This window comes from Natator depressus, chromosome 11 (assembly GCF_965152275.1).
Source record: "Natator depressus isolate rNatDep1 chromosome 11, rNatDep2.hap1, whole genome shotgun sequence".
NCBI classification, from domain to species: Eukaryota; Metazoa; Chordata; order Testudines; family Cheloniidae; genus Natator; species Natator depressus.
Window position 1 is genome coordinate 57,640,118 of NC_134244.1, and position 27,143 is coordinate 57,667,260.

The window sequence follows — 27,143 nt, forward strand, 5'->3', positions numbered from 1 at the left end:
TACTTTCCTGTAAGCTAAGCACCCTTCCATCCCTGCTTCGATCACTGCTTGCAGAGGCAATAAAGTCACTGTTGCTTCACATTCATGCATTCTTTATTTATTCATCACACAAACAGGGGGATAACTGCCAAGGTAGCCCGGGAGGGGTGGTGGAGGAGGGAAGCACCGGATGGGGTGGTGGAGGGAAGGACAAGGCCACACAGCACTTTAAAAAACTTTAAAACTTATTGAATGCCAACCTTCTGTTGCTTGGGCAATCCTCTGGGGTGGAGTGGCTGGGTGGCCAGAGGCCCCCCCACCGCGTTCTTGGGAGTCTGGGTGAGACGGCTATGGAACTCGGGGAGGAGGGCGGTTGGTTACACAGGGGCTGTAGAGGCAGTCTATGCTCCTGCTGCCTTTCCTGCAGCTCAACCATATGCTGGAGCATATGAGTTTGATCCTCCAGCAGCCGGAGCATTGACTCCTGCCTTCTTTCAGCAAGCTGACACCACCTACCATCTTCAGCCCGCCAACTCTCCTCGCGGTCATATTGTTTTCCTGCACTCTGAGATTGTCTGCCTCCATGTATTTTGCTGTGCTCTGTCAGTGTGGGAGGACAGCAGGAGGTCAGAGACCATTTCATCATGAGTGCGTTTTTTTCGCCTTCTAATCTTCGCTAGCCTCTGGGAAGGAGAAACATATGCAGCTGGTGGAGGAAAAAAAAAGGGAGAGTGGTAGTTTAAAAAGACACATTTTATAGAACAATGGGTACACTCTTTCATGGTAAACCTTGCTGTTAACATTACATAGCACATGTGCTTTCATCACAAGGTTGCATTCTGCCTCTTACTGAGCGTATGCCGGTTTGGTGTGAGAGATCACTCACGCAGCGCCAGGCATCAGAATTCGCCTTGCAGACAGCCATGGTAAGCCACAGTCTTTTAGCTACTTTAACCTTCATAACATGTGGGAATGGTTTCAAACAGCAGCGCCCTCATTTCCCATACGAAGTAGCCATTGGGTTGGCCATTAAAAATGGGTTGGCAATTTAAAAGGAGGGGTTGCGGTTTCCGGGTTCACATGTAGCAGAAACCCGACTAACCCCCCCCCCCCACACACACACACACACACACAATTCTCTGGGATGATGGCTTCACCCCTCCCCCCACCGCGTAGCTAACAGCGGGGAAGACTTCTGTTCAGCCACAGGCAAACAGCCCAGCAGAAACGGGCACATCTGAATGTCCGCTTACTAAAAGCGCCCTATTTCAACCAGGTGACCATGAATGATATCACTCTCCTGAGGGTAACACAGAGAGATAAAGAACGGATGTTGTTTGAATGCCAGCAAACACCGGGACCATACGCTGCAAAGCTTTGTTCTGCAGTGATTCCCAACGACGTGCTACTGCCCTGGCGTGGTAAAGTGTCCTACCATGGAGGACGCAGTAAGGCTGCCCTCCCCAGAAACCTTTTGCAAAGGCTTTGGGAGTACATCCAGGAGAGCTTTATGGAGATGTCCCTGGAGGATTTCTGCTCCACCCCCAGACACGTTAACACACTTTTCCAGTGGTTGTACTAGCCGTGAATGCCAGGGCAAATTAATCATTAAACACGCTTGCTTTTAAACCATGGATAATATTTACAAAGGTCCACTCACCAGAGGTCCCTTCTCCACCTTCAGGGTCGGGGAGTCCACCTTGGGTGGGTTCGGGGGGTACTGGCACCAGGTCCAGGGTGAGAAACAGATCCTGGCTGCTGGGGAAACCGGTTTCTCCGCTTCCTTGCTGTGAGCTATCATCTTCCTCGCCCCCAAAATCTGCTTCCGTGTTGCCTCCCACTCCTTGGACGGAGTCAAAGCACAGGGTTGCGGTAGTGGAGGCTGCACCCCCTAGAATGGCATGCAGCTCATCATAGAAGCGGCATGTCTGGGGCTCTGAACCGGAGCGGCCGTTTGCCTCTCTGGTTTTTTGGTAGGCTTGCCTGAGCTCCTTAATTTTCATACGGCACTGCTGCGGGTCCCTGTTATAGCCTCTGTCCTTCATGCCATTGGAGATTTTTTCAAATATTTTGGCAATTCGTCTTTTCGAACGGAGTTCTGCCAGCACGGATTCATCTCCCCATACAGCGATCAGATCCCGTACCTCCCATTTGGTCCATGCTGGAGCTCTTTGGTGATTCTGGACTGCATGGTCTCCTGTGATGATGAGCTCTGCATGGTGACTTGTGCAGGTGAGCTCGCCATGCTGGCCAAACAGGAAACGAGAATCAAAAGTTCGCGGGCCTTTTCCTGTCTACCTGGCCAATGCATCTGAGTTGAGAGCACTGTCCAGAGCGGTCACAACTGAGCACTCTGGGATAGCTCCCGGAGCCCAATACCGTCGAAATGCGTCCACAGTACCCCAAATTCGACCCAGCAAGGCCGATTTCAGAGCTAATCCCCTTGTCGGGGGTGGAGTAAAGAAATCGATTTTAAGAGCCCTTTAATTCGAAAAAAAGGGCTTCGTCGTGTGGATGGGTGCAGGGTTAAATCAAGATAACACTGCTAAATTCGACCTAAACTCGTAGTGTAGACCAGGCCTTTGTTTATTTTCCCTCAAATACTGCTGTAAGGGTTACCGGGCCATAGCCCCTTTTCTGTCACAACTTCTTTAGCATCTTGTTCATGGGTTTACAGAACTGACTAAAAGAATATGTGACAATATTTCTCTAATGAGGGTGAAGCTGTGGGACACTAGTTTTATCTATTTGCATATAACCTGCAGCACAAAGAGTGGAAAGCTTTAAGGAATACAACCCTGTAAAACAGTAGAGCAGATTTGCTATTATGTTGTGGTGTTATTGCTCAGAAACAGAAAGAAAAAAGAAATCTTTAATGTTTTCTTTCAGTGACGTATTCAGAATTTTACCAATTACTGGTATGGAACAAACAAATGATACACACTCCACTGAAACACAAATTCAGGATTCATTAGAGTCCTCAAACCAGTCAAAATATGGTGTATTTCACAGCACTTGGTTTAACAATTTGCATCGTGGACATGCAAAAGCTCACAGGCATACAGGAAACGAAGCAGGGGTATTCTACTGTGACCAAAATGTGCTCCGACCACTCAGCTCTCTCTTCTTTTCATCCCTGCCTCCTCTTCTGCTTGTGAACGCCATGGTATTTTGCTCAGTCACAAACCACACATGAGATGGAAAGCAGCCATCAGAAGTGCTGAGCTATTCAGGGCTCCGTTTGATTACTTTCCTTTAAGCTGTTCAAACACTAATAAATTACCCATTTACTTATACTACCCAGATGTTTGCCATCTAGAAAAACAGATTATTTGTGGAAGTTTTTGTTCCATCACAAAAATCCTGCAAATAATAAATGGAGAGCAGAGAGCCAATGCCACAAGCAACTTGCATACAGATCAGCATTTTGGGGCAAAAAACACTTGTTGACCACTGTTTTAAAGTTAAGAACTTCTGTAACGAGCAAAGCAAGGAATGTAGTGGCCAATGGGTTCATAAGGTAGTGACACAGGAAGTATTTGCGTAACAGCAAAATGACTCTACCAAAAAAAGGTAACATTCACAGATGAGATTTAAAGGCAACCTGCAACATTTGGACCCTTCCTGCTTCTTTAGCACATGTAAAGAAACTTGAAATGTATTTTTTTCCCCAAAAATAAGGTTCTTCATGGTTATCAGAAGTCTCACTATGGTCTTCCATGATTTTGATGGGAGACGGTCTCAGTTATATTTGCTGGGAACACCCATGCCTTATCTGAAAGACTTTGGATGTTGAATCTTTATCATATATGCCCCTTCAGCCAAGTGTTCATTAGGTGTTAGAATTAAATACATGTAAACAAAAAAGCAAAAAACATTTTAAACAGGCTGAGTAAAATTCCTTGCCCTTCATACTTGCTTGATTTTCTCTCTCAACTCTTGGGATACAGTTCTGCGCTCCACTTCCCATGAAGCGTTCCAGGGTAGACAAGATACGAACTTTTAAGGTCTTTGTAGCAGAGACCATGATTTTGTCTGTGTTTGTACAGTGCCTAGCACAATGGGGTCCTGGTCCATGACTGGAACTCCTAGGTACTATGGTAATACAAAGTATTATTAAATAATAATAATACTAAACACAGGAAAAACCAAAACCTGAGAAAAATCTTTCAGGCCTTCTTTTTAGAACATAAGGAAGCAAAAATGGAAACAGCCAAAACTACAAAACCCAGAGAATTTAGGGAGGCGTTCAGAAGGAAAAACTTTTCTTCTGGACCCCTTCAGATCATTGCCAGAATTCACATCGGCTTAACAATTTGTTTCAAGGCTGTCAGTATTAACTTCAGAGCTCATTGCAAAATGCCCAGTATAGCCACATCAGGCAGACATGCAACACTGCTGAGTGCTTTAGTCCAGCCCCCCACCACCTTGCCCCCAAAATCAGAAACCATTGAGAAGGGAGTGAGTGAGGAGAGCTAGGGATGAGAATATAGACGCCCCAGGAGAAGCGAATAAGGCAAAAGGGGGTTACTACTTTTAACTTAATCAGATATAGTTCTTAATCAAAGATCCGGATAAGATTTTGCTGCTGAGAGGAGGCCAGAAGGGAGGGGTATTTTGTTTGTGTATTTTTAAATAAGAGAGAGGTGTTACGTTATCAGGGCATCCATATTTGGCAACCACCAAGTTGAGGTTATGGGGACATTGCCAATCTGCCCAGAACCTAAAGGCACAAATACAGGAGAACTGCACTAATCATTGGGAGACCCGATGACAAATTAATGAACTTCACAAGATTAGGGAGCAAGTAGATTGTAAGGGCAACTTAGATTGCAAACTTTTTGGAATAGGGACCATCTTTTTGTTCTGTGTTTGTACAGCACCTACCATAATGGGATCGTGGTCCGTGACCAGGGTTCTTAGGCACTACCGCATACAAACGAAGAAGGAAAAAAAAAAGTGAACAAACAATGCAAGGGCAAGGAAACCATCAGAAAATGCATTTTGTTCATTTGATAACTATCACGGAGTTTCATTTATAGCACCAGAATTTTACCAGTAAATCAAGTGTTTCTTTTGTAAACACAAAAAAGTCTTGACAGTACAAAACCTGACTAGACCACCCTGTTATTTATTATTATCGGTGCTTTGATCAAAAGAACTTGGGACCCAGCCCTGCACACACAGCTCTGAACAGTACTAGCCAGTGGTCTTTGCTGAGGAGTAGGAAGAGACCACTACACCTGTAAATTTTCACACAACTCTTCAAAGCAGACCCAGTTCTCCTCTCGCATCAGCTGTACATGGGGTAGCTCCACTGACATGAGTGCAGTTATTCCTCTTACTTATACTAGCTGTAATCGGAAAGAAACTCCTTCCCTTCCTGTCTGTAGTGTACTTAGTACACTATTACTACTGTACAAGCAGTAACATGCATAGATTAGCAAGGCTCTACTGTATATTCATGATCTTGTTTTATCTTTCTTGATAGAGGAATATTAAAATTATTCTTGTGTGTACTCAATGGCAATAAACACCAGCAGCTGATCTGTTTGCCTTCACCCTGCAGTTACACAGTCTACGCTGATGTTACTTCGCAATCCAACAGAGCTCACTGTTGGGAAATGTTTCCTGGTATTTTGCCCAAATTATCTTTTATTCAGTTTCCTGTGATTACCCCTAGCCCTGTCCTCTTGGAGGTCCTAGGCAATTCCACTCCCTTCTTGGTATTTACACCCTTCAAATATTTGTAGACAGTTATAGTCCCACAGATAGCAACAGGGTTGTAATGGTCATCACACAATGCAACTAAAGCAGGAGCTAAGTATTCAGGCTGACATAGGTTCACACATTTGGTGGCCTGCGTTTTAGTGGCTGGTTGTTTTCTAAATGGCAAAATACCCAAAGCGACTGCAGTATTTAAGTGTATCCAGTCATCATGGAGGGCATTAAGTTAACAGCCTGAGGGTGGGGCAGACTCTAAGTATATTTACATGTTCAGAAACTTTGTTAGCCCCCCTTTTTCCAAGTGAAAAGATGGTTTGTGGTTAAGACACCAGGAGTTCTGGGTTTCATTCCTGGCTTTGTCACATTTGCTATGGATCCTGGGCAAGTCCTTTAATAGCTGTGCCTCAGTTTCCCAGCTGTCCAGTTGGGATAATGACATTTCCTTACCTCTCACTCATGCTGCCAGGATAAAATTCTTCATGTTTGTGAAGTGCTCAGACTCTAGAGCAGAGGTGGGCAAACTACAGCCTGCGGGCCACATCTGGCCCACAGGACCATCCTGCCCGGTCCTTGAGCCCCCGGCCCCTCCCCTGCTGTTCCCCCTCCCCGGCAGCCTCAGCTTGCTGAGACACCAGCACTCTGGCCCGCTGCTCCTGCCAGGAAGCGCGGCGGTGTGGCTGCGAGCTCCTGCCGCTCTGAGCGGCATGGTAAGGGGGCGGGGAGGTTGGATAAGGGGCAGTGGATTCCGGGGGGCAGTCAGGGGACAGGGAGCGGTTGGATGGGGTGAGGCGGTTGGATAGTGGGTGGGGTCCCAGGGGGGCAGTTAGGGGCAGGGGTGTGGATATCGGTCGGGGCAGTCAAGGTAAAGGGAGCAGGGGGGGTTGGATAGGAGATGGGGTCCCAGGGAGGCGGTTATTGATGGGAGGTCCCAGGAGGGGGGCGGTCAGGGGACAAGGAGCAGGGGGGGTTGGATGGATTGCGGGCGGATAGGGAGCGGGAGCCAGACTGTTTGGGGAGGCACAGCCTTCCCTGCCCGGCCCTCCATACAGTTTTGCAACCCCAATGTGGCCCAAAAAGTTTGCCCACCCCTGCTCTAGAGTGCCAGAGGCCAGATATAATAGCAAGCCTAAAGAGTTGCCCACTTCTTTCTCTCCCTTAGATCTCCTGTCACTTTCTTGTTTCCCTCCACTCCACCTGGCAGCCTCCTACCTTCCTTCAGTCTCCCCATTTCACTTTTCTCCTTATCACCACCCCCCTCTGCCGTCCCCACCCCCATGCAACGGTCTTCTGTCCACCTGGCTAATTGCTACACGTTTTGCTCCTGGTAATAGGATCCCGGAACAGACGTGCACTTTCTGAATGGGTAACATCATGCAGCACAACTCCTCCTAAAGCCATGGCAGCCCCTCCTGAAATGTACCTATCTAATCTATGGCTAAAACTGTCGCTCTGCCCTGGAAACTTTCATTCACAGCACAGGTATGAGAGGAGCATCCACAGTGGAAGACACTGCACTTTGCCTGGCAAACCCATGTTGACCCTGACCTAGCTGAACCATTTTCAGGAAGTGGAAATGTAGTTCCAGCTTCATGGTCCAGTCATTCTTTGGCTTCTCTGCAGAGCCTGTGATCAGAGCTAACTAGCAGAGCTGGTCAAAATATAGAAGAAAAATCTCACTTAATTTTTTTCCCCCGGTTTCTCTCAGCATTGCAAAATTTGCCAACTAGCTCTACTAAATTAGTATCCATTGTCATAAGGAGTCTGCTTTCACAGCTAATCCAACAGCTGTACGTTTGCCTGTAAAATGGAGCCGATTGTAGCTACTTTTATTTTTAGTATGGAGGGGCAGCCTGTGGAGACGTCTGGTCCCAGCATTCAGTGCTGTATCTTTAACCATCTTCATGGAGCACTGGCTGCTGAGACACACAGAGCCTATGGGCTACCTCTTCTTATGACAAAGATCAGGTGCAGGTCACAATGTAGAACTCTAATGGCCACTCAAAAATAGGCCCTGTAGACTCCAGTTTGGTCACAAATGCTCCAGATGAATTATTCTCTGTCTGGGACCCCACCCCAATAAATACAATGATTAGAAGCAGACTGTTTTAGATTTGGGATATTAATGTTATTAAATTCTGCATAGGAAAATATCCTTGTTAAGAAGAGCTCGGTGGTATCGCATTCTATTCATAAAGAAATAGGTAGCAGGTTTTCTAATTTCAGATGTAGCCTCAAACGATGAAAGAAAATACACAAATGTTTACTACGCTTCTATGGATTTCACACGACCAACTTCCACACCCTCGTGCCAGGCTGGTAATAAGTCCCTATCTGGTTACAGAACATTGTTTGTGAAGATAACAACGTGTGAACATAGAGAAAAATTAACAATGTGCATTTTTTTCCACCTAATAGATTACAATAGCTGGAATTCTTATCCCACAGCTGTATTATTAATCAGTGCACAGATTGCCTTTACAATAATGAAGCATTAACCAGTTAATGTTTACTTTGCCACTAAAATATGTCAGGATAGCTCTTCACATCAGTATCCTAGTCAGTTTTCTACAAAGCAAGTTGCTCAAAGTTTTATTGCATTTAGAAAAGCATCAGAGAATGCTGAACTTCTCACATTGGTCTTATAAATTAGCTGTTTTCCTGTTCACAGAACACTGGTAAAGAGAACTAAAATGATTGTTTATCAATGCATCGTTTAAAAAGAAATCAACTCCAATGATCACGACTGTTGACGAAGTTACTGGCAGCATGTCATTATTGGAGAAGGAGGGGCTGGTCTCTCCTGATGCAGAGCAGCTGAGATAGGCTCAGAAAGGGAAAAACAGATGTACTCTCATTTTTTATAAGCTAACACTAATACGTCACCACCTTACAGCCCCCCTTGTTTCAACCCTAATACTGATTACAAACCAAACCAATATCCGGCCGTTTTCAGCGGGACTCTAAACTGTCTTGGTGATCAACTAGTTCTATGTCCATGCCTCTGTCACGTCTCGCAGCTTGCACACAAATGATCTGTTCTCTAGCAGACTTCCTCAAATGATACACTCAGTGTTCCTTCACTATTTGTATGGCGTGTATGGTGCAATTTAAAACTGGCTTTTCAGAGTGAGGTAATAAGAGCAATACATTAATAAGAGATCTAGGAGCTGATCAAGCTTTATGGCAATTTCTTCCACTTTTAAGTACAATTTCATGTGTGAGGTTTAACACTACAAAGGAACTGGTGGGCACTAACACTTTGTATGAGAAAAGTGCTCACCAAAGAGAAGCCATTTCTTAACTAATGAAATCAATTTGATACGTGAGGTTTGAATACTAGCCCTTTAAAACACAAACACACAAGCCAACAACAGATGATTACTTTAACCTGTTCATTTTCCAAGACCACACTGCAAAAAAATACAGCAGCCACTGCACAGGGGGAAGTGGCTATTAGCCTGTGTGAGTCCCTCTCCCACTTGAGCCCTCAGCAGAAGGGTACTGCAAGAGAGAGGTTTCTCCAAGCAAGATGCTCAGCTGGTATGGGTCACTGCATGCAATGGCATGCCTCCTTGGAGCAGCTTCCCCGTGAAGCCCCTTCCCTCGATAGATGCCAAAAATCAAATCTTGGCTACTTAACGCAGCGTGTTCCACATGTTAGCTCCCAACACGTTGAGCAACCGTGTTAACGGAGATGAATAGCGCTGTCAAACAGGAAGCTGGCTCACCAGGATGGAAACAGTGGGATACAGTGACCTTTACATTCAGAGAAAAGTGTCCCTGAAATGGCATGAAGTGTTTTGAAAGAAATCCGAACTTCTTTGCTTGTTTTATTGTTGTGTTTTGTAACAAAACTCAGTGTCGCTGTGCTTGAGTTTTGCTTGGACTCAAATCCTGGACCTCTCTCGACAAGCAGACTAGCTGACAGAGGAAATTAATCATTATCACACTGTTTTGAAAGAAGTTTTCTTTATGAGCCCGACATTATTATATCCTAGTTTCCAGGACACTTAGTTTCAAACACCGCTGCTGTTCACATTGAATGCAGCCGTAACCTCATAGCTGCCTTTTATTTTTTTTTAAAATAAGGAAATACTGTCTAAAGCAGCTAAAAAGCCAAATTTCCTAGTAAAACCACTCTTAAATTAGTCTAATTGTGCATTGGTTTTTAAAAGATCATGTCAAGATTGAACTGAAAGTTACGGATTTTGCTTCCAAAAAAGTAAGCATTACCATCTAGTCAATACAAGCCATTCACTTGAAATGCAGAGAAAATCATTTCAAGAGGATCTTGGTTTTCAATTTTTTTCTCAAGAGGTGTTTTTTTTTGTTTGTTTTTTTTTAAACCTCTTCTCAATTGCCGAAGAATCATCTACACAACTATAGGGTGACATTCAGCTTCCCAAGAGGCTTTGTAGCACTATGCTAGGGAAGCCAAAATAGATATTGGTCTAATATAAAATAATCAGAATAAGCTATCAGTCATAAAAGGAATCCAATAAACATATATCTATCGATCTATCTCTATTAGGGACAAAGTATGGTGCAGCACAACCATTCTTAAATACATAACCTGGTGTTCATGTGTCATGGCCCTAAATGAGGGGGAAAGATAGCTTGCACATATTGTACAATGGCATGCAGCTATACACACAGGCGTACTACATGGCTCCTCTGAATAATGTTCTTTGAGGCAGCAAGCTTAGGGCCTTACAGTAAAGAACAAAGCAAGTCATAACATTTTCTCTGATTGATCAATACCAGCCTTTCATACTTCAGTAGGATTTATCAAACGCTTTCTAAACCAGGTAGAGAGTCTGGAGTTGTTACAAGCCCAGTTGTAAGAAATACTACTGATTTAACTGCTTGCTAGGTTTGCCGTTAATTCTCTTACAGTGACCTCAGGAGCTATGAAAGGCTGTTTTCTTATGCCAATGAGCATGAAAAAGAATGCAGTGGAATACCTTGTGCCTGAGCTGCAGAACTGTGGGAATACCCCAGAGCCAGAAGCGCCGTCTCCACCAGCTGGCTAAAGAGCACATCTTTGCGAACCAGAACGAACTCTGCATGCTCCTCTCGATTATCGTATTCGAGGGAGGTGTCCAACTGCTCCACCACACAAAAGACAGGAATCATCAAACCTAAGTGAGAAAAGTTTTTAAAAGAATCATCAGTAATAGAGGAACAGGAACAAATAAGTCATTCATTTCTGATTTAAAATGTCAGATTAATGCATCTCCTGGAGGGCTCATGTTAGCAGATTCCCGGTTTTCATTCGGCTGCAGAATGGTCTTTCAAGAGAAATAGTGGGTGCCTCATCACTTGACTCATTTAAAACCACACTAGATAACAGTCCAGAGAATACAATGCAGGAACCAATCCCTAACTGGCATGGGGATGAACAAGATGCCCTAATGAGACTTTCCAGATATGTGCTCGAGAGGGATGGGGTGTGGTCATTAATACATGTATAGACTGAAGCCACTCAGCCTTTTGCCATATTAAGAAACATTCTACAGAAACATGCAGTAACAGGCTCACATTGTTCGTAGGAAAACCCACCCTGTTAGCAAGTGCTGGTCCTGCAGAATCACTGAGGCAGTTCATTATCTCCCCGTGATATAAGGCATGAGGGGGTAGTGGTCTAGAGAGGATCTACGTATGGACTAAGCAGTCCTAGGAAAGGAAGTTTAGAAGCAGCCCAGACTTGGGAGAAGGTTTGGGCAGGGTTGTTTAATTTTGTTTTATTGCAAGTTCTTTTCATGACTCCTGGCAGGTTTGCATCTGCTACAACTTGTGTGGCCTGTGTTTGAAACAGACTAGGGAAGCTACCTTTCACATAACATTACCTGTAAAAATGTTATCATCCTTCCTTTTCAAACTGCTGATTAGCTCTGCTATTAGAAGTTTATTAATTGGCTACATATACTTCTGAGTCACTAAACATGCTGGAAATCATTGTGAGGCCGGAGATGTATCTCAGCCTAAAATGGTTTAACTAGTTCCTACCTATACAGTCTAATGAAAGGAGTTCATTTAGGTCTATTATTGATGGGGGAAAGCTCATTCTAAAGAACAGCAGTATAGCGCTCTCTCTAACAGCAAATAAAAGAAAAACAACTAGCTATTTTTAGGTTATGTTAAGGAGAACAATCATTGTGCTACTGTATTGCACATTCAAGCAAAATACAGGGAAAACTGCATTTCAAGAAGTCAACTCTCCTTCCTTAAGAAGCCAATTAAAACCTCTTTGAGGTATCCACTACAGTTCGGTTCAAGCTTTAGTTAAAGATCACTTCTATACGCTGACTGAAGTTTCTGGTTCTTTAGGCATTTTCTTGGGGAAAGCTACATTCCATTTTAGAATCACAGCCCTACAGGAGACAGTGAAGTCAATGACAACCATAGGAGGCAAAACTAATGGACTCAAATCCTTATCAGCTCTTGGTGCAAGAGACAAAACTCATTTAAAAATAAAATGTAAAGTACACAACTCTCAATCGTTACATTAGACACTGATCAGGTTCCCTTTGACAAGTACAGCAGTGTTGGTTGCAATAGTAACAAGCTCAGGAATGAACCTCTCACTATCAGATTGCTGTGATTCATTTTGTTTTAATTAAAAAATGTTTAACTGAAATAGTTCGCAGTTCTGCTAATACAACATCCATAGTCATATTGCTCCTTGTCTTATTTCTTAACTCTTGGATTCTGGTACATGACCAAGGGTTTTGCAAGCTCACATAGCACCGTTTATTCTTAATGTACTCAAGAACATGTACCATAAAGCCATCCAGCTTCTTTGCCGGAAAGATGTTATGGAATTGATCCTGCTCCTGTTGAAGCCAGTGACAAAATTCCTATTAACTTCTATGACCCTAGGATTGAATCCTAGTTGCCTGTAAATCACACAAATTTCAGTCTCTCTCTAAGTGAAAATCTTCTGTTTCTATTCAGATATGGTTTGTCATACTACTTTTGATGCCCAATTTATCATTAGTAATGCCAACAATCTGTGGTGTAACTATTAATATGTTGTGAGACAAGTTTATGATGATTGTAGTAACAAGAGGCCAAATTCAGACGCAATGCTAATGGCTGCATAAATTACAATTTGGTAAATTAGCACAAGTGGGTGAATGCAAGCTTATAAGAGAGAGGGGCATGCTGTTGCATCTTTTATCCTCCTACTGGTTGCTTTTCTTGCTACAACCCTGTCTATCTGCCCCCTTGACATATAGGTTATATTGATTCCCCATGCAATTTATACTATCATTTGCGTCTTCTCTGCAGAAGAAGCTCTCAATTGCTGGAAGTAGAATTGCTCACAGTTTAAATTTGGAGTGGCAGGATGAACCCACAGTATTATTGCAGATCCTCCGTAATGCTCCCAAATACTGGCTTTTAAAATGGTCCTTTCCCACCACTGCTTGCTGGAAGCTCTGCTACAGAGATGGGGTTTCCAAGGACAGCATCTCTGAGCTTTGTGACCCAGCAGAAATGACAATAAGCTGCTAACAGTACACTAAAAAGAATGGGGGGCAAGGGGCAAAGGGCAAATTACCACATCCTCTACTGCTAATGGGGTTTTGTGCCTGTGGCTACAACCCCTAGAACTTTAACACCAATCCTACTTTACTAAAGACTGATGGTAAATCCAACTCTCCCCAGAAAATCTCATTCCAAAGAAGTATCACCTGCTTTGCCCTTTATTTAGCATTGGACAGAGTAAAGCTATCATTTCTTCCACAGATTTATTACCTCAGAGTTCCCTGTTTCCTGACAATCTGAGTGAATAAATTAACATTCTTTACTGTACATTAAAAATGAGAGAAGAAAACATTTTCGGCTGGAAGCCAATGTCACTCTCACAGACTGATATACACAACTTCTCACACCTAGGTACGTATATTACACCTCTCTCATACTCAACGCTAATACAATAGATTTAAAGTAGAGCTGTGTAAATTAGTCAATGCTCTGCAACAGCCCCAGTCAGAGAATTTATAGCAATATTTACAAAGCTGGGACCGTGAGCTTAGACATGAAGCCTTGTAGGTGCTGATGGAGTAAGGCAAAACAAGCCTTTACTTAGTTAGTTTTAACATTGCTTGGTTCTCTTCCCATTCCTGATCATCCAGAAACTACCACACACAGAAGAAAACCTCTGGTCCTAAAACTGTGTGTATTTGGTTTCCCAGATTTACAAAGGCGCTTCAGCGGGTCTTTATAACTCATGGTGCAGGACATAAAACTATATGATTTTCATATACAGAGGTTACAAGAGGTGGACTGGAGGCAAGAGGGAATATTTTTTCGTTCTGAAAAGGATAAATGCAATGCCAGAATGCACAAAGGCATTCATATTAAGCTGCTTCCTTTTTTTTATTTTTGTTAATTTATTTAAATGCAGCAACTTAGTTGCTTTTCTGCATAAAATTCAGATGGTGCTTTAACCCTGAACACATAACATCAGTTGAAACACATAAGTAAAAAACAAGATCCTAGAAAACAGCAAATGCTTTCATGACAGCACTGGTACATAAAAGCCGCTCCCTGCACTCTGAGGAAGAGGCCAGTTCACAGTCCAATGTATGACAACTGTGCACAAACTGCTTTGACTATAACTGTTTATGCCTGCGTACATTTTCCAAATCTGGGGGGTTTAAGCTTCACGATTCCCTTTCCAGTCACAGGGAGTTGAACAGCTAAGGCTTTGCACCTGGCTTTCCTTACTCTTTAGGCAAACTATTCAATTTCTTTTCTGAGCCTGGCCGAAGGTGCAGAGAGAGACTAGAAAGAAAGCACCACTGAAACCACGTACCTGACATTTGTATTTTACTGTACATTTTCTCCTCCTTGTCAAGTTCATTCTGCTGTGAACAGTTCCTTAGTAAATAAAATACATCCATAAAAATTAGAGTGTGGGCATTAAAAACGGAAGGTTTTTCTGAAATTGTCTAAGTCGTCTTCATTCAAGAAGTAGTTTTTGCATATATCTGTGTACAAACTTTCTTCAGTTTAACTAAAAGTTGAGGTCATTTTAAAAAAAAACAAACAATGTATTGAACTAAATCAATACAGAGTTCTAAACCAATATAAGAATGTCTACACGGGTTTCCACCAGTTTAAATTAGATGAACTTGAAGAAAACAAATATTTTTAGTTAAACCAGTGTAAGCTGTGTGTGTATGGACCAGCCCCTTTCAAATGACTATTTCAAGGCACAATATGGTGCTGAGTCTTACGCTGTTTTTATTTATGTTTCAAGTGTTATCTAGTCCAATGTGTGCTTAAAGTGAGTAATAAACTGCACTCTACAGTCACTGGACTTGCACATGTTGTCCATTTGCTTGCTAACACCATGCATTTGGTGTCTCCAAATGTGGGGAAAAAAGAAAGGATGTGGAAAGCTGGTGATGATGTTAAATAAAAATGCTATATATATTCGCCCCTCTATCCCCACTGAATGGGAAGCACTATTTATCCTAATAAATATAATACAAAGATCGGCCAATAAGAATAGGATGCAATAAAATGTGTCGTTTCAGATTAAAATTTGTTTTCATCAGGCAAAATTTTGAACTCTGTCTAGGTGTTATTTAATTTAATCTAATTTGAACAATTTCCAAACATCATCTTGATTAATTTCAACAGCGTGATGTTATAGAAAAATTTACTGTACGGGGGTTCTCTAGAAGCGAATTAATAAAGGAGCCAAGTTCTCAGCTCTGAGTAACACAAGGTTTTAAGACTTCCCAGATTTCTAGTGGGAATACTTCATAGCACAAGCACGTTTTCTTTTGGGAGTTAAACCCACCAAAATTATTAAAAATTGAGATCAAATGGTGGTGTAAAACCCAAAGGAAATCATGCGATAGTGGAGAGATTTTTATCAAATGAAAAAAGTAGAAAATAAAGTTTTTACAGCACACGCACACAAGGTAATCTCCTTCACAGACAGACAAAGCTAACATCTATGATTTGATGTTCAGAAACCAGGGCATTTACTGACACTTAATAGACGACAGAAACCCCTCCATTATTGCATAAGAAAGCAGGCTTTGCCTAGTAGAGATTCTAAACAAAGGCCACAAAATAATCAAGCCCCTCTCAAACACAGAGAGCCAAATTCAGCCCTGGGTCAAGCAAACACAATTCCAATGACTTCAATGGAGCTGAGCCTGATTACACCAGGACTGAATTTGGCCCAGAGTGTGACTACATACCTTTCCTAAATCCAGTGTACAGAAAAGATAGTATCAAATCTGCAGAGGAAGCTAAAATTAATTACACCCCCCCCCCCCAAACACACATACCCTGATGAGAGACCGCATCTCCGTTTTGCAATACAACACTTGTCTTATGGAGGGACCAATTCTGCAAGCCTTCTAGATGCAGAACTGCCAGTGACTTCAATGGGATCTCTGCACAAGATGGTTTTCATGACTGGGCCCCCATTTTCGTGATAGAATCTATCTCAATACAACTCCATCTGCAACACAGAGTTTATCTGGACAATTCCCTCTGATAAAAGTCATACAGTATATTTAACAAAAAAAAAAAATTGTTCTCCCCTCTGATACTAAAATCATTCTAGAGGAGCAAAACTGAAAGATTTCTTAAATCTGATTTGGTTTCCACCAATCATGTACTTTTCCCTCCAGAGGGGCATTTCATGTAACATGGACAGTGAAGAGGAACAGGTCAGTTTCTTTTGAGTCAGTCACTTTCAGAATCTAATGCACTAGGAGAAAGCTGAATTTAAAAAAAAAATACAATGAAAATATTTGTTATCCAATTCTCCCATACTTTCTTTTAAACAAATGTTAATTCTGACAGTATCCCTTCAAGAATTCAGAAATCAGAATTCACATAGCAAAAAGAGCTTTTCCTCTGTTCTCTTCCTCATTAGGATCCACCGCCTAGTCCCACTATTTAAAAAGGTAGGAACCTCTAGAATTTAACAATTCCCAGTTCTCTAGAGCTACCTGAATTTCAGCATTGAAGAGCTCCATCCCACATTCCCATGGAAACAAAGCAATAGCCGTATTTGGCTAGTCCCCTGTGTAACTGCATAATTTCCACTCTTGAAAATCATATTGTGCAATACCAACCAACAAGATAAGCTCAGCAGCAAGGCTACCATAGCTCCAAAAATGGTATCATCGGAAGACCCTGCAACAACTCTGAGAAATGAACATCTCACACAAATACGAATAAGACTTCTATTTGAGCTTCACTAGCTGAACGCAGATATTCTAAAGTGTGCCAAAGAGCTTTTTGAGAAGAGAGAGGCCAAGAGTATTAGAAAAAACAGTTCACCATTCTTATCTTCATCCCACTTTTATTGAAAGCATTGCTCAGCTCTAGCTGGGGGGTGATGTGAGATCTTACAGATAAAATCCTACAGAGTCCAATTAAAGATTTAATATTTAGGACACATGATAGACTGAATAGATGCATAGATACTGTTTCTAAAGTGCAACATACCTATCACTCTTTGTGCTTAAGAGATCATAGCAATGCAGCACAGTAGAGTGGTTGAAGAAACAAAGCTCAAAAACTTCAGCAGGTATTAGTCATGTTCTCTCAGAATCGCCTTCAAGTGATACATAAATCTTAACTATAATTACATTTGACAGAATATATGCTGTTGGCAGTTAACCTGTTTACAATAAAAGCTTGGTTTGGGTAAATGGACTGTACTTCAGTCTTAAATAACAAACACAAACCTACGTTTGAGGTAGAGAATTCTTTCACTGTAAATGTTTTTACTGAGGACCGGGGGAATTACTTTGCAGCTTGTTTTCCACTAACCACTTGGAAAAACGTGAAAACCGCTACATGTATCCAGGCATGAGGCTAACTGGAATTCTATATGTTAGAATTAGCGATTATATCGAGACCATCACAACATTATGGTGCTGCCCAAAAATAAAAAATTAGCTCAGTAGGGCAAAAACTTCATCTTTACACAAATCACAACACTTGCCTATATGGCACTCCAGCTTTTTTAGGTTACTTGTGAGCTAATGGACATTTGTACTAGGACTGGCAGAATTTTAACTGGTTAACTCCTGCTCTTTAATGGTTTATATACCAGTTGTAAAAATTTCCTCCAGACTGAAATTTGGCCTAGAAGAAGATCTCAGCCTCCAGATTTATTTTTTCAAATACTATAGCATGGCTCCCTTTCTGGGAGGACTGAGGGGATAGAGTACAGACATTACCTTTCTCCACCTTTTCCTCCCCTCCAACTCTCAGTATTTAATTCAACCCTAGTCAGGAAATACTCTTCTACATATTGTGTTGTAGTCAGTGGTGATGGGAAACCACAGCATACTGTTTACATCATTCTGCAGCTTCCAGTCCTTCTGAGGCATCAGTCCCCCTACCATCGCCACTCTCCCTGCTCTCTAGAATTTTCACAAATAAATCACCAGCATAACCGCAAACTTCCCCCTGTTCCGACAGTTTAGCCAGCCCAAGGATTCTTTTTCTAAGTGAAACACAGCTACACTGTTTAACAGGAAATGCTCTAGGCCACTAGGCCATGACACGAACCTATTACTGAACTCATAACATGATTTGATAATACTGCAGTTTTACATAAGACGATATAAATAAAATACACTTAACTGGCATGTTTAGACTAAAAAAGAAACATAAGAATAGGTATAATGCTGAATCTCCATGCCCCTCTCACCCTACTGCATCCCCAATAGGAAGTTGTAGCTCATGGGACACACAATCACCCTATATGCCAAATAAGAGAATCTCAGCTGCCTCTGATAACCAAGCACAAAAGGATGGAAATTCAGAGTTTGTCATCTCCTCTGGTTTAGCATAGGAGTTTTGTGCCTGCATTTTCTTCACTCCCTAAGACATACCCATAGGCTGGCACATCTCCACTTCTCCATCGGTAAAGCAAGGATGATAATGCATACCACAAAGTTGTGTTGTGAGGTTCTGAGAGTCTTGGATGCCTGGCAGCATACAAATGCAAATTATCATTGCCATTATTCTAGCCTAAAACTTTACCCCGCACCCCTCTTCTCTCCCACAAAAAAAGGCAACAGAAAATACTGATGTCCATGAAAGTTGTATGCATGCGTCAAGAGCAGTGTATGGCCTTCAAAATATATATTAAAAAACGAACATGAATCCATTACAGTACCTTCCTAAATAAAACAGCTAAGTTGTTTTCAATTTCCTTTTTAAAAATACCCCACAGCACTACTTTACAATATGAATTAATGGAAAATGTACTAAGATTTCACTTAAAAATAGTGACGGAAGGAAGCCCTTTTGGATTTTTTTTTTTTTAAAGCATCTTAAGCTGTTAAGTGATATTTGCTTTTGGTTCCTAGAACTTAAAAACAAGACTGGAGTTTGGGGTTTTGTATGTTTTTATTTTACTTATGCAAGTAAAATTTTTTTAGGGATTAAGATTCTCTAATTCTGGGTGGAACCTGGCATAATTTTAATGACTATGTTATAAGCCCTTAAAACTAAAATAGACCTGTGACTTTGGCAGCGCTAGTAGGTGCCACCATATTATATAAATTTTAGAGTAAAAACCCTCTTCTAGCAGAAAGATTTTAATGAAGGTTCTGTTACATAGTCTCCTAGCAATGGAATGCATCTCTTGGAATGTAAAAGCACAGCTTTCTTAGTTGCTTTAGATTTCATTTCTAAAGAAGAGCTAAGTAACACACTCCGACTTGTTTGGCATCTTCACTGGAACTCACTATTAAAGCTCTCTCCCTCCTTGATCCCCAGCCCTCTGTGCACCACCCCAACAGCAAAGTAAGGGAACAGGAGAAAAGGAAGAATCAGTCCTCACCTTACCAGAGAAGAAGCTGACAGAGGGACCGAGGGAACTGCTAAGGTTAGGCTGCTGCGTTCAAGTCCAGTTCCAGACTCCAGCAGCAAGGAAAAGAGGGGACTGATCTGCAACCCTCACCTTTGCGCCCTCTTCCCTATTCCCATTTAGACTATGTCTACACTAGAAAAACTGCTCATTTCTGAAACTGGGTGTCAACCATGGATGCAGCCACACTGGAGCCGGGCACAGTTTAGCAGGAAACATGGTCAAGAGCTAACTACAGTCAATCCATTGTTAACAAGTTGGGTCCAAGCATGGTTACTGAAACAGTCCTGAACACAGTATGACTTTGTCTACACTTTCAGCCATGGTTCAGCTGCTCCCATTGCTGAAATCCACTGTCAGCAAGAGAGAGTTTTCCAAGTACAGACAGAACCATCGAGACCTCTCTACAGACAACACCAAGCAAACATGAAAGAAGGAAGGAAGAAATCCACACCCTAGCGAGGAGGGAAGCTGATGAGATCTTCCTGTCACTTTTAGGAAGCAGCTGATCTGCTCCATTCACATTCTCTTTCAGCACATTGCCTGCAAAAAGCCTTCAGGGAGAGTGGGCATGGGGCACAAGCACATCGGAAATTCTGACTCAGCATCTTTACCTGCAGGTCCCCAGCCACAGTCTGGTTTGTCTCGCATGGAGGGTGCCAATACTTTGATCTGTGTTAACTGAGGGAAGGAAAGCAAGGGCTGCAGAGGAAACCTTATACCTCCGCAGCAGAAGGAGTAGTACCATCTCTCTGTTTAAAATTTAGCCCCCTTTTTAGTAATGCTCTCTTAAGAGCTGGTACCGTACATTTACCATGCGGTTTTTAGCAGTAGCCATGCCTTTACCAAACAGGTCACAAGGGAAAGGAATTCCATTTAACAGCCACTAGAGCTTCACAACTACATATTTATTTTGTTCAACCAGTGCGCTATATTTGGCCACAACCTCCAGAGGGAAAAAGAATCTGCTAGGGCAGCCCTACTGTGTGGATTTGGAGGCGTCAACTACCCATGCTTTGGGGGCTCTCCAGAAAGGATTGCTACAACATGGTACACACAGGACTATATTGGAAGGACTGGCACCTCATCTAGTGCAGAATGCAACTGCTTGCTTACTTAGAGGCCGTTCCTTCTCCCTTACCCCTAAGATTCCCTAAGTTTACATGGGTAGCATATGATAACGAGCATCTCTAATCATATTGAGTAACAAAAGGGAGGATTAAACAAGTGACAGAAAAAATTATTTTACGATTAAATCAGAGATAATGCCTAACCTTAGCTTTAGCATCTTAGTAGTATATAGTTACCAGGCGTTCATCCATATCTGCCCTTGTGAAGAACCCAAGTCAAAGATCTTCTACGATAATAAATATAAACATCAGCTAACAAACAAGATGAAATAAACTAAAAAACATTTCAGTTCCTCTGCATTTTCTCCAAGTCTAAAAATTGGTAGAGTGTATGACAGGTCCACCTCATTTTTCTTAATGATGTTTTTATTATTCTTTCACTCAATTAAAGCAGAAATGGATATTGCATCTTCTGACTGTATAATTGTTATTGTAATCTGTTTTCGATCACTGCTTGGGAAATGGGTCCAAAACAACATAAACTATCCACAGCCTCAGAATACAAGTCATTTTCTTTTACTACGATACTTAGAGACATCTATCATGCAGCTCTGCTAGCATGTTTGTATTATGGCAACGAAAGTTATTTGTAAGTTAGGAAAAGACATTACGAAAAATCACCTTTTACTCCAAAGTAATGTATAACACCTAATTTATAACTTCATTCCTTAGTAGCCATTCAAAATATCAAGCCTGAAAACTGTGCACATTTTTTAATATGTAAAGAGAGGAAATGCATATAAACTAAAAATATAGCACAAAATATGAATTTATATTATTTTGGCTATATAGTCTAGTTATGGTTTGGAAAATAACTTGCTTCATTTCCAATATATGCCTATCAGTGATATTTATGACAAAAGAACTCTTCATGCATTTATATTACTAGGATATATGGTATTTTACTTAAGTTTTCCCACTTATTTGAAACTTCAGTCCAAATGAAAATAAAATGAGCAACTTCTAGATAGTATAGCACTAAGTGAAATGAACAAATTGTGGGTGATATTCAGTGATAGATGAAGTAGTACATTTGCTTTCACATAAGATGCTAATATAATAAGTAAAGCATCTTGAAAAAGAAAGTAACCTTCTGGCTAAAGTAAGATAAAAAGCAAGGTTTTGGTATGAAGAATTTCCACAAAACAGTCTTTGCCCGATCTAGTGCTTTTGAAAAGGCTTGCACATCTTAAAAAGAAAGAAAGAAAGAACACATAGGCAAAGGAGGACACTGGAGTAGAAGCTGTTTATATTTCACTTTGAAAATGCAGTGTGTATATGGCCGAAGTGCACGATGCATCAATTTCATATGAAAAGTAGTTGGATGGTAGGGTTGGGTTGGTTGAAGGCTTCCTCTTAACCTTCTTACCTTTGTTGGCATTGCTGCAGACAAATTTATGTCATTATTCTGACTATTTAATATGACATGTACTATAATCTACCCGCTGAAAAAAGAAGTGTTGGTTTGACCTCAGGGACAGCAGCATGACTAACGAGGCACAAACTGGAATCCATGTAATTCTATTCAGAAAACAAGACATGTACTTAACTCCTATCCACAACTACCTGTTCCTCTTTCATTTTCTCTCTATCCCTAATGGAATTTCAGACAGCTTATACACGTTATAGTGCTACTTTTTTTTCCTCAACAAAACTGAGTGTAGCAGCTACTAACAATTTCGCATTTGACACAAGGTTTAAAATCTCTAGTGCAGACATGCACTCTCCCCTCTGGCATGCAAATGAAAATAATAGAACTCTATGGCTCACACTGCACCACGTTTACACAGTCATTTGGCACCGCGGTAAGTCATCCCTGCAGCTTTGTGTCAGGCAGAAAAGTGTGTTAGTCCTGATCTGTTAGCAACACTGATTTTCATATTTACTCTAAATGTAGACTTTAAAAAAAAAAAAAAAAAAAAAACACGAAGAATCTTACAATCAAACTTATTGTAAGTTCTTATCACATTAGTGGTCTCTAAAATACCTTGCTCACTAACAGAGTTACAACTTTTCACAACTTTCGGGGGGGGAAAGATGGGAATAATGTTGTTTTAGACCAGGTTTAAAATAAGCATATTTATCAACTATTTCAATCTTTAAGGGAAGTTATCTGAATCTTTTCAGCTGGTGTTATAGTGACAAACCATTATTAAAACTATCATTCTCTAATCTGAGAGAAGTACAATTCTAAATAGTTAACTCAATATTTTCCCTCAGTACAAAGACAAAAGAACAATTGCCCACAGAGCGTTTGGTTCAAATAATTAGCTTTTATGAGAAGTTACTGTAGCCGTAGCAACTTTTAAAGTAGATTTTGTAAGAACTCAATTTCAAATCTACAACGTCAACACAGTTGCCATTTAATGCAAAGAAGGGTTGTTGTTGTTTTTAAATATAATGTATAAATGTAGTAAAAACTTTGTGAATGAACTGAAGAACCTAACACAGGCAGGCTAATGAAAGCACTTATAATTGGGATGAAAGTGTAATTTCTGTATTTTGTACTACTAATAAATTTAAATTAGGTTTTAGGTAACACAGGAAATATATATGTTTTAACTGACTAGCATATAGCAACACACACCGAGCTTAAATATGGGAGCGCTAGGAAGGATTAAATTGTTATTGGTAAATGTTGATAAACATCAATTTCACAATACATACACAAACCAATTAAAAATATTTCCTTCGATAACCATCAAAATTTACAGATAGGCAAGGTAAGAAAAATGCTGCTTGAGAACTTATTAGATTGCAATTTAAGGATATTTACATTGTATATTTTGACATACGTAGCTGACAGTTTGTCTTTTAACGATATTAAAGATTTAACTTTTTGAATATCAGCATTTATTATCATTAAATAATAACTGTCTGCCCCCTCCATTGCCTGACCCCCTCCATAATTTCATCCAACTGTGAAATCTTAAATTAATAAAAATTATGGGGGGGGGGAATGTAGAAAACCCATGATTTTGAGCAACTATTAAAACTGAAATAGACAAAAAATGCTTTAAAAATTATCTGTGGCAATCATTTAAAAAAATTGAATTGTGCCAAGCCTAAATAAAGGAGGAAACATTTTTAGCATGACGAGAGGCTACAAAATATATTTTTCTCTGAAGCCATCAAATCCTCAACTGGCTTTTGACTGTGGTGGCTTTAGTTCGTAAGTCAGTTTCACTTATAGAACCATGTGAAAATGCATCTGTTGCAGTATAGCTGATAGAGTAGGAACCAAAGATGGGTTCATCATTTCTCTCTCAAAAATGATGCATTTTAACACATTCTGCTATGTTCAAAACGTCTACTTTGTGTTGCCAAAGGAGAACACTCATTTAATAGCTACACATAAAGAGCCTAAATCAGACACTGATTGAGCTAAGTGCTGAGCGACTTCCTTGTGGTGCAAATCACCCACAATTCACATCAATTCAAGAGGAGTTGATGATACTTAATGCCTTGCAGGATTGGGCCTTTGATCTTGAAATACATTAAGTGTTACCAACAGGCAGGAAAAATCCTGTAAAATTTGAGTTAGCCAAAATAAATTATCCAATTTAAGCTCATTATGCATCGAAAGATAGTAAATGAAGAGCAAACTTGACCAAATTATAACTTTTGCAATAGAGATAAAGCTTTCCTCATTTTAACTACTTTCAGTTATTTCAAAAGGACTTTCTACTTTAAAAAGACCACAGTGAGTTCAAAACAATCTGTCAATTCTAACACTTTACACTACACACACAGCACCAAAGATTCTTCAATGGCCTGATAATTGTTCATTCACAAAGTCAAAATTTCTCTTCTTTAGGACACACAACAATTTTGTGAACGTAAACTACATACTGCAGCAAATGGTCTCAATTTTATAACAGCATAGATGCCAATTTACATTGCCATTTATTGTATCATTTTCAGTGACAAAATATGTTACATGCGCCAGCTTTCTCTTTACATAAGGTCCAAAATACCACTGTGCCCCTTTTTGCTCATGCAGAGGGCATTAAAAATTAGTGTTATCGCACTTTTGTAATTTCATTAAAAAGTATTCAAACTATAATCTCAATTGAAAATGAAGGGCTGTGTATTAAGGTATTAGAGAATATGTGGAAGTCTAGAATACAGATTAGAAATATAAATTGTGACACATTTAACTGATCACAGAAAGCTTATGACTACTTTATTACAAACAATTACATGAAAAACTAGTTTTCATCAACTATTAAACCTTGCTAAAATATTTCACATAGCAAAATAATTTCATTAGGAATATTGATATAGTTAGAAAAGAAAAACAATCGTTTAGCTTCACCTTTAGGAGTATATCCATAACAGTAAAGTTTAATGTTGTTTTCCTTTTGCAAATGATGTCTAAGCTCTTTGTTCAAATTTGGTTGTAAATATGTAGCTATTTAATGCTCTGCAGCAAAAGTTCCCCGCTGTTCTATACTGCGGCTATTTTGGCATGGACCTACCACCCTTCCATGTGCATCAAACCAATTCTATTCTACAGGGTCACTGTCTGTTAGAATCACACTGACAGCACCTATCTCAAAGAAATGTCCTGTAAATAACTGACAGTAAATCGGTTCTGTCCTATAAGTACAGCAAGTGTACTGTTTACAGAAAGAAGAATTAACATTTAATTTCTCAGAGATGTTGGTCCCTTTTCTTTTCTTTGGTTCATGATGAAGATAACGGCATCTAGCAATTTACTGTGAGGAGGGGAAAAAAGATGCCTATAGCTACTTCTGAACAGTTGTGGGGGGAAAAAAATCTTATTACAGCTAATCTTCAAGTCTCAAATACATAATGGTCAGTGGTTTTCTGTAGATGGAACTTAGAGTTCCAAAATTACACTAACCATCAAATTATGCCTAGGTCACCGACTGGGTGGATACCCTATATTCTGTTTAATGCATATTTTCAATTACATATATATTTTAAACCAACTGTATCTTTAGTTTAATAACAGACCAAGTATTGAAAACACAGTGAAGGGCTATTTTTCTACCTCAGCAAAAATACAGATGATACACTAGATGACCCCAGAAGAACGACTGTTAAGTTTATTCTCTTTAAGATATCAGCTATGATCAGGAAAGAAAAATAATCTTTTTCAGCACAAAAAGCAGCCCATTTCTAACAATTAATCAGTCTACATCTGCATTACAAGGAGATTCCAGTGTCCCCTTTTCCTTATTCAAATTAGATGAGGGTTTTTTTTCCTACTGATATACTAGTAATGCATAAAACTAAGAATATGCTTTCTATTTTAATTCATGCTGAATTAAAGCAAAAGAAAATTAGTGTTTTCCAACTATATCGTATATGTGGTATAAGATAAACTACAGTGCATTGCCAATTCCCAAGCTAATAAGGCTTTGCAGCTTTCATAACTTCAATACCTAGACATGTTCAGCCCTTTCAAATAGCAAAATTACCTTTTTCAGACAGTATTATGTTATTCTTCACCTAGATTTGAACAACATCTAAAACCTATTACTTTATTTTACCTGATCTATTTATAAGGAACATTCTCTGTGCAGACAATTAAAACATGTTAACAGTTATTGTAGATAAAATTCAGCTCTAAATGATAGCCTAACAATTTAGAATATAATATCAAATGCGATCAATCTGCATGCATCAGTCTGTATAACAATGGATATCTCCGTACCCCCTGGCAATAAGGTATTTATATCCTTGAAACAGTTATAGGATAACAAAGATTAACTAGTATTCTTTTGTAAAACTAGCTGCAAGACACTGATTTTGACAGACAGTACTTTTACCACCCTTGATTGGCATTTCTCTGTGTTGAGAGAGATATTAAAACAGATTTCTGAAATGTACTTATGAAGATCAAAATATGTTTAAGCTTTAATGTTAAAAAGCTGAGAACAATCAGCAGTACAAAATTATCAGGAACACCCATAGAAGAATGCACTGCATCAAGAAGATTTTTGATATTTGTAGCTTCCTATAAGCATTTAAACCATATGGTAGATTTAAGTACTGATCGTGTAATTTAGTTACAACTGTTTGAAAGTGCTCTCTTTCAGACAAATATTATAAAATTAAATTGCATGTTTTAACAGGTAAACGAAGAAAAAAATAATTGGTATTAAACTGATTTCAAACTCATTTAAGAAGCAAATATTATACAATTGCTTCCTACCTAAAAGTTGATTGTGTTATTTGGGTTCTACATTTAATTCTTCTATACTGAAGTATTAAATAGCACATTTAGGACATTAATATTTAAGTTACACTCAAGACTCTGAACTCATTTTCTGTCTTCTCAGAAATAAAATACACACATACAAATACAGCTCCATTTACAGACAGGTTTGCAAGCTTAATCAACAATTTTGCAAATCTGAATTTCCTAGCTATTAATCATTCTTTTTTCAAAATCCTTA

The 27,143-nt window shown here is 40.1% G+C and overlaps 1 protein-coding gene across 4 annotated transcripts in view; it reads right to left on the reverse strand.

The window, feature by feature from the left end:
• SATB2 (SATB homeobox 2) overlaps positions 1-27,143 on the reverse strand; it is a 165,690-nt gene that overhangs the window by 126,977 nt on the left and 11,570 nt on the right. For all 4 annotated transcript variants that reach the window (XM_074967861.1, XM_074967856.1, XM_074967855.1 and 1 more), the window contains one exon: positions 10,671-10,847. In XM_074967861.1, the coding sequence (XP_074823962.1) occupies positions 10,671-10,847 (177 nt within the window). The remainder of the gene's footprint in view (positions 1-10,670; positions 10,848-27,143) is intronic.